The 11,561-nt window shown below is 34.1% G+C and overlaps 2 protein-coding genes across 3 annotated transcripts in view; one reads left to right on the forward strand and one right to left on the reverse strand.

Moving 5' to 3' along the window:
* LOC145252558 (membrane-associated tyrosine- and threonine-specific cdc2-inhibitory kinase-like) overlaps positions 1–3,078 on the reverse strand; it is an 88,387-nt gene extending 85,309 nt beyond the window's left edge. Inside the window, exon 1 of one of the 2 annotated variants that reach the window (XM_080112123.1) lies at positions 2,792–3,078. In XM_080112123.1, coding sequence (XP_079968249.1) covers positions 2,792–2,860 — 69 coding nt within the window. In that variant the 5' untranslated portion in view covers positions 2,861–3,078. The remainder of the gene's footprint in view (positions 1–2,791) is intronic. The other variant, XM_080112124.1, reaches the window with a different exon arrangement.
* A 965-nt stretch (positions 3,079–4,043) lies between these two features.
* On the forward strand, positions 4,044–5,357 carry LOC145252559 (2-oxoglutarate and iron-dependent oxygenase domain-containing protein 2-like). The gene has a single exon (XM_080112125.1). The coding sequence runs from the start codon at positions 4,180–4,182 to the stop codon at positions 5,212–5,214; it is 1,035 nt and encodes a 344-aa protein (XP_079968251.1). The 5' UTR covers positions 4,044–4,179; the 3' UTR covers positions 5,215–5,357.
* Positions 5,358–11,561: the final 6,204 nt, after the last annotated feature.

Raw genomic sequence — 11,561 nt, forward strand, 5'->3', positions numbered from 1 at the left:
TCTACTGTACATTCTTTAACCCTTATCCTCGAGTGGCCTCTTGATCTTGATAAGTGGTGATGCCAATGTAAAAAAAAAAAAAAAAAAAAAAAAAAAAAAAAAAAGCAGGGATCCAGAAGGCAGTTCCAGAGTCTAGCAGTTCTGAGGAAGAAACTATTAAGGTAGAAAGCTTTCTTCTTTATTAGGGTAGAAGGATCACTGTGTAGGGGTGGGATTTTGCTGCCTGTCGAATTTGTCAGGGGGTATTTATGTCGAGGGGGTACAAGGGCTTGTAGTTTGTCAGAGCATCAACCATTAAAATACTTGTAGAATAGGCAGAGGGATGCAACATTTCGTTGATGGGACAGAGGTTGAAGCTTAGATGACAGTTCAGGACCTATCCAGTTGGTGACTCTTTTGAACCCTGTCCGGAAGTAAGAGGCTAGTAGCAGATGCATCAGCCCAAATGTGACAACAATACTCCATACATGGGTGAATGGTGGCCTTGTAGAGGTTCAGGATACTTTCAGCGTAAGTAACTTTCTAGCACGGTAGAGAGAGAGCCAACCTTCCTCGCAGCGGCCCTGGCAATGCTCTCAATGTATCTGTTACAACTCCTGTTCCTGTGAACGTTAAGCCAAGAAGTTTGAAATAAGTACTTTCAGGCAATGTGTCTTTAGCCATTGCTATTGGTGATTGAGAAGGTTTCTTGTAATTATTGAAGGAAACTTAATTTTGGCAGCATTGAATGTGACACTCCATTTTTGTCCCCATTCCACTACAGATTGGAGGTCATCGTCTAGTGTTTCTGCCATTCCCTTAGATATGTGTTCATTTGTTTTCCCCTCGTGCCTATTATAGAGCATGGTGTCATCAGCAAATATACCCATCTCGGAAACAATTTTATCAGGGAGATCGGTAATGAATATTAGGAATAATAAAGGTCCAAGGATAGACCCCTGAGATACACCCGCATTTATATGATATTGTTTAGATGTATGACTGTAGAGGACAACCTGGATTCTTCTCTTATTGAAGAAGGATTTTATTATGTTAAGCATTCGTCCAGGGATACCGTATGATTTGATTTTCTGGAGAACACCATCAAGCCATACCCTGTCAAAAGCCATAAATACATCTAGGGCTATCGCTCTACCATCCTCTGCTTTGTCCAGTGAATGGTATATATGTTCAAAGATTACAGTTAGGATATCTGCTGTAGAACAGGCTTACCTAAATCCATATTGTTGGTCGGTCAGAAGTTTAGTAGCTGTAAAGTGATGAACTAGAGCTGGATTAATTATGGACTCAAATGTTTTGGCGAAAACCAGGAGGAGGCTTATGGGGTGATAATTTAATTTCACCAGAATTCTTGAAAACTGGTACCACAGAAGCAGTTTTCCAGCAGTCAGGAAAGCAAAATTCATTAAGGCATTTGTTGAAAAGTTTGGAAAGAACCAGAGAAACCTCAGCGGAGCATTTTTTGTAACACAGCCGGGATGAGACCGGGTCCACATGCTTTTGAGGGGTCCAGGTTTTTTATGATATCATGCACTTGAGAAAGGGGTGATTTTCAGATCATCCAGTGTGGCGTCTGTCCGCAAAGGAAAGTAGGGAAGGGAATGTTTTGCTGGGTCCACTCCAATGTGGAGTTTGAGGAAAACCGACTGACAAGCATGTTAACTTTCTCGGTTGCCGTGCAAACAATCTCATGATTGTTGGATAGTGGGGGAATTGTTGAGTTTATTGCTAATCGCCTGAGGCGCCCTTACCGGGGAATGCCGGCGGGGCTGCCCGGCTGCCCAGGCACTTTTTGAAGGCCGGGAGAGGAGGGGAGGGGTACTGACTTCTCAACCCACTTCACGACCCTGGTGTCAGTTTTTTTGCCGTGGGAAAGAATTATATACCTTCAATTTACGTGAACATACATCATGAGGATTTTTTTTGTAATTATTATAAGGTTGACTTCTGGATAAGAACCAACAAAACTTACAAATAGTTTAAAAACTTCTGCCCCCGCCCTTGTTTTCGTTGTTTGTTTGGGTCCAAAAACCGCCATTTGTTTTCGTTCTAACACAACACACTTCACAATACTTTTGTTTTGTTTCAAATCAAATAAACGCTTTAAAATAAGTGTAAACAAAAACAGTGCTGATGCAGAGAAGTTAGTTATTTTATTTCATTTTTTTTTTTTTTTGTATAGTATTTTTCGGCAAAAGGTGCAGTATCTTTCAACTCTCAAAATAACCCTTAAAAATTACTATTAGAGTTTTTCAGGGGGCGCTGAAAACGAAACTAACGTTTTTAAAACTTTTCTGCACATCCGAATAAGTAGAAGAGTAACTTATCTTGCCTTTGATAAAATTTATTTGTATATTTGATTCTTGACCATTCTTTTTTAATCTTGTTATTGTAATAACAAAACAAAATGTCGAAACATTTTACCAGTGTTTACGGGTGTTAAAAAAAAAAAAAAAAAAAAAAAAAAAGAAAGAAAGATTTCCTGTTCTTAATTAGGAAATTATGAAACCTTTAAATAATTCGGACGAGTGAATTAAGAATCTATAAAACAAAAATTAAATAGGGGGAAAAAAATGAAAGAAACACAAATATATTGTAAACAAAACGATGACAAATGATCCATCAACTAAGGGTTTTTAATGACATTTCAAAAGCACATGGTCTTAACATGTGCCGCTCTCGCATACCAATCACCGCAATATGCAAAATAACAACAAAAAAAAAAAACTAACAATATTATAAAACAATTCTAACCTCGAAAATTAAAAAAAAAAAAAAAACGAAAACTTACCTTTTTTGTGCTAAAAGTTTGGGCTTCAGAGAAAAATTTGGGGGTCGGTCTTGGACTTGCAAATGCCATTTAAACTTAAAATGTGAAAGTCTATTATAAGTAAATAAATAGTTTCAAAATAGCCGTAACTGGCTTCTCTCACTCGTTAGCTTTTTTCAAATGACAATGATTTTCGTCAGAGACAAAGTATTTTACAAAAATAAACTTCGGACAATTCTTAAGTCGTCCTTGTTTATGTTTGTGTCTTTCTTTTTCACCCAAAACCTCGAGATTCGCGCTTATTTTTTAATAGCTATAAAAGACGGCTGTGATTGGTCAATTTTTAAACCAAACTTAGTGTAAGTTAACTAACTTTGATCGATTTTTAATAACATTTTAATGTTTCAAAATTTATAATATGAATTGTTTGGATCTTATAATTAGTTTATTAACCTATTTTATCATTTTTCTTTCTTTTTAAAAGGAAATAATTCGTTAGTGAGACTTTTTCGATGCTGTATAAGGTAGTCTAGCTCCACAAGATTTGAGCCAATCAGAAGCCGGCTTTTATAAGCGCTTCGGCTACAAGAAGGATGAAAATATAAATAAATAAAATGGCGTCTTTTTGGTGTTATTTTCCACAAAAAGTAGTAATTCTTTATTTTTGCTTTAAAATTTATTTATAAATGTTTAGTAATTGCATAAAACTTAAAGATTACTTTGTTAAAAGAAAAGCTTGGCATAAAATAACTAATTTGTACTTATTGTTTTCGTTAGATTTAATTGTGTGCCTATATACCGAGTCTTCGATTATTTGTTATTGTTTTGTTTTCATTTTATTTATTTATTTATTTATTTCAAAATTTATTTTTAAGATTCTGTTATTTATTTTTTTAGCTTTCCTTTATTTTATTATTTTGGAAAAGTAACAAAAAAAACTTAATTAGAAAACAAATTCTATTTTAAATGTTTATATTGAAGAAATAAACAGACAAAGGCGTATTTTTAAAATTCCAATTTAAATACCTACATTCTTTTTTTTTTTTTTTTTTTGTAATATTCAAATTAGGTTATATTTCATTCGAATTATTTTAATCTTATTTTTCTATTTACATCTTTTTTTTTCAAACTGTTAATAAAAGATTAAAATGTCTGAGTTCACGAAGAAATCAAAATGCAATCTGCTAGATTAAATTTCGTAATGAACTTTTTTTTAGTATGATTTTTTTTTTTTAATTTACGCTATTGCATTTTGATTTTAGTAAATATTCCATTAATAGTTACTTAAAAAAATAATTCGATGTTTACTTAGGAGAAATAAACGAAAGCAGGATTATTACTACTACGTTTAATTGTTTATTCACATTTTTAAAAAAAGTATCTTTTGAATAACATCACGGATCTCAAATATGTCATTTTATAATTGTTCTTGTTTCTTTTCCCGCAACATATTCCTTCACAAATATGGGTTGCACGTGGAATACTTCAGCAAAGACGCCTTTAAGAAGACCTATGGTTCAATTCTAAATAAAAAAGGCTGCACGTCTGATGAAGCGTTCAATTCTGTGTGCATTGAAATAGAAGCTGAGGTGGACCGAAGGAAAAATGCGGGCCAAGCGTCTCTGGAACGCAAGGAAACCATCGCAAAAGGTTACCAACGTCTTCATCCAGAAATTTTTACACTCAAAGAAGAATTTCTAGACAAGGAATTTCTTGAACTGGTGAACCGATGCAAAACGGGGTTGCTCTCGGATGCCGAGAAGAAAGCCATAGAGTTCAATGCGGCCAATCGATTGTTTAGATTTCCAGTTTTTACTCATGAATTCTGTGATAAACTTGTTGAAGAACTCGAAAACTTTGAAGAAAGTCCTCTTCCGAAAGGGCGGCCGAATACTATGAACAAATACGGCTGTCTCTTAGATGAACTTGGGTTCAATGAAGGATTCTTGGTACCGTTTCGCATAGATTACGTGTCTTGGATAACTCGGTGCCTGTTTCCTGATTGGGGCGGAGACAGTCTTGACTCTCATAGGGTCTTTAGCGTGAGATATTCGTCTGGAGAAGATCTGGATCTTTCTTACCATTATGACAACGCAGAGGTCACCCTTAATGTCTGTCTGGGCAAAGACTTCACCGAGGGAGACCTCTATTTTGGAGGGATGAACACAGAATCCCGCGTTGAAAGAACTAATTACGTTGTCTACACAAATCAAGTAACCTACGGCCTGCTTCATCGTGCGCGTCAAATGCACGGGGCTCTGCCAATTGATTCAGGGACGCGACACAACCTTATTATATGGATGAGATCGTCTGCCGTTCGCAATAATCTGTGTCCGATGTGTAACGATCTGCCACAACTGGAAAAAGATACAACAAACGGTTATGGACAGGGGTTTACCGAGTACCAGGAGAATGTTGAAACGGTTAATGTTTGTACAATCTAAAGATTATTGTTATTTTTGTTAATATTTAATCAGGAAAAAAATATTTATGCTTATCCAAACTCTGACTCAACTTCATGTCGGTATCTTTTGGCAGGTTACAGTAAACAACCAAGATGCAGATGCAATTAGGCAATCAGCTGTTAACAGACGACAAGTTTTAATGAAATCGTGAAAAATCATTGCAACAAGAACATATTTTTTTTAAAAAACATTTTCATTGTTTTGATTTTATTGTCTCTGACAGTCTTTGTGTGACCTTGCAGCAACTTAAGATTTTGAATGTCTTTGCTTTGTAAACTCAGTGCTGATTGGTTGTAGTAGGCAACTTCTTCTCTGGCTTACCCAATCAGACACCATCTCTCTTACGAGCTGAACATGTGATAAAGTGCATAAAAGTTAAAACCATCGCAACTCTCTCTCTCTCTCTCTCTCTCTCTCTCTCTCTCTCTCTCTCTCTCTCTCTCTTCCGTTCGGGCTCTTGAATCAGCAAAACTCTTCACAGGTCTTGAACCTGTCCCCAACTTCTATCCTGGGAGGCAACGGAACTCACCTGAGCCCAAAGGCCCGGGAATCAAGTAAGACAAGAAAGAATTCATTGTGGCTGTTGCCAAATAATAACTTTAACCACACATACATGAACTCTTCTCCTCTCACGGGACTGTCTAATCTTTTGTATGCACATGGGTTCACGCTTCAACTAACTTCGACACATATCCATGGACTCTCTCTTTCGACAGGTCTGTTTAATCTTTCATCTATGTCAATACATACAGGGTGACCAAAAAAAAAGCAGAGGACATTCAATTGCTTTTCTGAGCATTTTACAGTCAACGGAGAAAAAAAGGCCAAAGACCCTAGTGTTTTGATGTGATGTTTTGAATATAATAAACTAGTTATGACCAAAGTTTCATTTCATTCAGACAAAACACTAAGAAACGGGGCCTAATCATAGTTGGGGCCGGTTTTTTTTTTGGTCACCCTGTATTAACTCTTCCCAATACTAACCCTCTGCTTTTTTTGTACAAGTCGTACTAACAAAGATAATCAATAAGGTTGTTCTTAAATGTTAGAACGAGACTTTTGTCTTTCGATTTTACAACCTTTTCTGGCTACTTACGAAATCATGTCGGAAGATACTGTTGGGTCAGGTTCTTGATAAGAACCAAAATATTCACTATTGCTTTAATCATAATTGATGTGATTTAAATGGGGATGAGAATTGAAAGTGAAAGTCATTTCCTTTTTAACCAAAAAATGAATAAACCTAAGTGTAAAGAGATCTGTAATTTTGAAGAATCATACGGATCAATATCGACCAAATGTGACGTCAGCACTTTGACACCAGTGATACCCCACCCCCACCCCAAAATATGATGGATTATTTAGACCGGTAACAAAAAGCATTGTACAAAGAATAATTTTTTAAACAATTTACTCGAACTGTTTCGGGTTAATTTATTAAAAAAGCTTTTGGCAAACTAGAAGAGTAACTGATCTAAATCAGGCAGTCTTACAGAACCAGACAGTGATTGCAAAAAAAAACGAAAAGAAAAAAAATAGTCACCTATTTATTTTAGGTAAAGAAATACAGAAAAGCAGGAAAAGTTTTGTAATTAGTTTTACTTTAAATAATTTATTTTACAAAAAATAAATAATCAAATCAGTCGTTTTGATTTTTTTTTTTTTTAGGAAAATATAATAAAATGTTTTTTTTTATTTTAAACTAGCCTGTGTGCCTGGTATTGTCCGAATGTTTATAGGTGTGTGTTGAGCAAAATATAAATAAATAAATAAAATGGTAGTAGGCAGGCAGGCTCAAACCCGTGCCGCAAAGGCGGAGAAGAAAGTTAAAGAAAATCTAAGGTCTTAGCCGATGTCTCCATGATGCATCCGGAAGTAAAAAGCGTTGAAATTAACCGAAGTCAATCCAACGGTGACGATGACTTGCTAAAATGTCAGCAAAATAAACGACCCTTCCTTGTACAAAATGGCTGAGTTTAGGGCAAAGGAATTAATGTTTAATTAATTGAATTAATGTTAATTTTTTGATATTTGTCGTCCAAGACATTGAGCTTCAAAATGATACCGATCTTGTTAGGATCTGTTGCCTCTGTCAAAAGTTTGGAAATTAAAAGACGTTTCAATTATACCAGTCATCATAGGAGCAACTAGGCTTATGAAAAAGAACTTTAAAAAGTACATAGCAAGCATACCTGGTGAACCAAGTGCAAGTGAAATACAAACGATTGCACTGAAAGGGACGGCTAGAATCCTGAAAAGATCTCTTGGTTGGACTCACTAAAATAGGGGTAAATGTCAGACATCTGGTTGGATGTCCCATCCCCTAGAAGAAAAAGTTTAAGAAAAATGAAAAAAAAAAAAGTGAGATTTATATTATCTGATAATTTATTTTACAAAAATAAATTATCAGATAAGTAGTTTAGATTTTTATTAGGAAAATACAATAAGATGCCTTTTTATTTAAAATAATTTATTTTACAAAAATAAATAATCAAATAAGTAGTTTGCCTTTTTAGGAAAATATAATAAAATGTCTTTTTATTTTAAATAATTTATTTTACAAAAAGAAATCAAATAGGTAGTTTGATTTTTTAGTACTTCTGCAGTTTATAGACCATGCTGAAATAATAACTTTATTTAGAAAGCCATCCTTAACATGGAGAGAGAGAGAGAGTCTGTGTTAACTATTCTCTACTTTTACCTAATAATTTAATAAATATATTAATAAGTTTGGGGAACTGAAACTCTAGGCAGAAGTTATATTACGGATTAAGTTTGCTGACAGGAACTAATTCTGCCACAACACGATTTGCTGTTGACCTACTTCTAAAATGAGTCAGTTACTCTTTCTTGGTTTGCCAAGTTTTTTTTTTTTTCTGGTTATTTCATAAAGTTAATAAATGTATTTGGTATTAAGTTACTTCTATATTAAACTAGGCTGGGTGCCCGAATGTTCGGAGGTGTGTGTTGAGCAAAAAAAAAAAAAAAGTAGTAGTAGGCAGGCAGGCTTGAACTCATGATGCGAAGGCAGAAAAGAAAGTGAAAGAAAATCTGACGTCTTACCGCTACTCCATGACGCGACCGGAAGTTTGCAACGTTAAAATTAGGCAAAGTCAATCCAACCAATACAATGACTTGCAAAAATGGCTCGCAAAAAATCAACCCCTCCTTGTAGAAAACTGCCCAGTTGAGGGTGAAGGAATTAATGTTTTTGGCCAATTTTTTGATATTTGTTATCCGAGATGTTGAGCTTCAAAATGATATTGATCTTGTGAAAATCCGTCACCTCTGTCAAAAGTTTTAGACAGAGATACATACATACATTTAAACAGACAGGTGAGATTTCTAGCCACCCTTCAGTGTGTTGGGTTCATCCCAAAATCAGGCTGGCATAGATTCGACATACTGGTGTACATAGTTCTCTGTCAGTGTATGGTCCTGTGCAGTTCTACAATGCCCATCTTTCCAGGCTTTATCTTCTCACCGTTTGAGAAAGGGTAAGTTCTTATTTAATTGCCTTCCCACAAGGAAAAAGTTAGACATAGTTCGTTTTTAATCTGGGGAAAATCCAGCTTCCCAAAAAAGGGCACTTTGAATTGGAAAAAAAATATAAATTGCCTCAGTCTAGAAAGACTTCTTCACTGACCGAGAATAGAATTTGTCTGGCATTAGAACAGATATTACTAGGAAATGCTGGCATGGCTACCCAGGTAATTTTTTTGTTCAGACTGAATGCTCTTCTTTAGAGAATTTGCTTCAAAACACACTTTCCTAAACTTGTGTCACATCTTCCTGTCGTGAGAAGGGGATAAATATTTAATATATTGGATTTCTTCTTATTTCATCAAGTTTATGGGTTATGGTATTGTTATTGAGCTGTTGCTAAATTGTAAATTTGCGATATTTTTCAAATTCATTTATTAAAAAAAACTGATTTTATCATTTGTTGATTTATTGTTATTTAAAAAAAAAAAAATGAAAAAACATGTTTTCTATTTGTTAAATTGAAAATTTGTAATTGAAATATTATGAAAAAACACTGATCTTATTTTCACAAAAAAAAAAAAAGAAAAAAAAATGCAATTTATTTTTTAGTGCAAAAATCAGAAAATAAAATATTTGTCAAGTTTTCAGCATTTATTAATTAGTAAATCAATTTTAATAATCACAGTAACGCTTACGTCGTAGTGGCAACGTGTTTGCATGGGATAAATGAACATTAAAAAATTAAAAACAAAAGTTTTTGTTTCCAATTTGTTAATTTGTTATTACTGCTGAATAAATTATTTTTTGATTTACCAAAAAGTGTTGAATCGATCTTTCAGATTTCAAAAGCCTATTGTTTTCTTTTTTTTCTATATTTTTCTTTTTCTTAATTTTCTTATCACTTTGTTTTTGCTGGGGATGGGGCATTCTAACAGATGCCATAATATTCTCCCATTAGGTTAGTTACTTCAACCGAGAGATCTTTTTAAGATTCTAACTGCCCCTTTAAGTGCTATTGTTTGTGTTTCTCTTGCACTTGGTTCACCGGGTATATTTGCCAGGTAGTTTTTTAAATTCTTTTTCATTAGCCTGGTTGCTCCTACAATGACTGGTATGATGAATATCTTCTTAAGATTCCAGTTTCGTTTTTGTGTGTGTATGTTTTTGTGTGTGTTTTTATGTTTGTGTTCTTTTAGTGTGTTTTTTATTGCTTGTAGATTAAGAAAGGATAAGCAATTCATGTGTAAGAAGTGTAAGACAATGAAATGGATGAAAACTCAAATATGGAGAAAAATGGTGGGATCTTTCTATCGATCCAGTAGATATCTCACTGCTGATGCTATTCTCTATCTATATAAGAGCCAGGTACATCCAAGGATGGAATACTGTTGCCACATCTGGGCAGAAGCTGCTAGAAAGGACTTGTCTTGCCTTGATAGAGTTCAAAATAGACTTCGTAGCCTCGTAGGAGATGTCCTTTTCTCCTCCTTACAACCTCTATCTCACAGAAGAGATGTTGCGAGTTTGTCTCTGATGTATCGTTATTTTCATGGAAAGTGTTCAACTGAGCTTCAATCTATGGTCCCCCCTCGCCAAACTTTCACAAGAAACACTCGTCTAGCTGTAAACACTATCAATAATTTCCCCCACTCTTTATCTGTGCCTAAACCTAAACATAGATTCCATGAACAAAGCTTCTTTCTTAGAACTGCACGCCTGTGGAATTGTCTTCCGTTTTCCTGCTTTCCGGCTGACTACAATATGGTTGTGTTCAAGTCTAAGGTAAATAAGTTCTTGATGAGCCGTTCCATATAAGTTATTAAATTTACCAAATTTTCATTACTAATGATTACTATATTGACCAACTTCTACTGTACACTCTTTAACCCTTATCCTTGAGTGGCCTCTGGGCCTTGATAATGTGGTGATGCCTTTGTAAAAAAAAAAAAAAAAAAAAAAAAAAAAAGAATGGCGAAGCTACTTAGGTTCACGCTGTTTTAAAATTTGTCACTTTGCAGAGGGAGATAACTCTCGTTTACTAAGAGATTTGTTCATCTTTTCATCTCATAATTCAGGGTGCAATATTTCTTTTTTAATCAAAACATTAAAAAAAAAAAAAAACTGTGACGACTTTTTTTTTTATATAAAAAAGTTGATAGCATTAATAATACAAAATGGGTACGCTTGCATAATTTGATCCGGATTCTTTGTTGATAAATATTTTGCAAAATAAAATATTTTCAGTCCTTTAAATGTAGGCTTTTGTTACTTTTGATTATTTGCATTTGTATCCCCCCCCCACACACTTTGTTTTTAAATTAGTCTGCATCTGTTACAATGCTCGGCTTAAACCGATGATTGCCAGTCTCGCCCGATCCATGCTTGACAGTAATTCCTGAGAATCCGAGTCAAATGATGCAAGAGTACCACAAAATGTAATCTTTACACAACTATTAAGAGGAAACCAATGAACCCACGTTATTTCCATTTGATAAACACATTTAAAAAAAGAAACTGCAGCAACTTAATTAAAAAATAAATGTTATGGTAATGTTATTAAGAAATTAGTCTTTAACCTTTAAAAATACCAAAAATGAAACTCTTTAATAAAACAAGCATGAAACTTTTAAAGCTGCAGCGATTTTTTTTTCTACTATAACAAAGCTTATAATATTAATAACACTATTTTTTTTCTACTATAACAAAGCTTATAATATTAATAACACTATTTTTTTCTACTATAACAAAGCTTATAATATTAATAACACTATTTTTTTCTACTATAACAAAGCTTATAATATTAATAAAACTATTTTTTTTCTACTATAACAAAGCTTATA

This window comes from Euprymna scolopes, chromosome 29 (assembly GCF_053919585.1).
Source record: "Euprymna scolopes isolate OS-2025 chromosome 29, ASM5391958v1, whole genome shotgun sequence".
NCBI lineage: Eukaryota > Metazoa > Mollusca > Cephalopoda > Sepiida > Sepiolidae > Euprymna > Euprymna scolopes.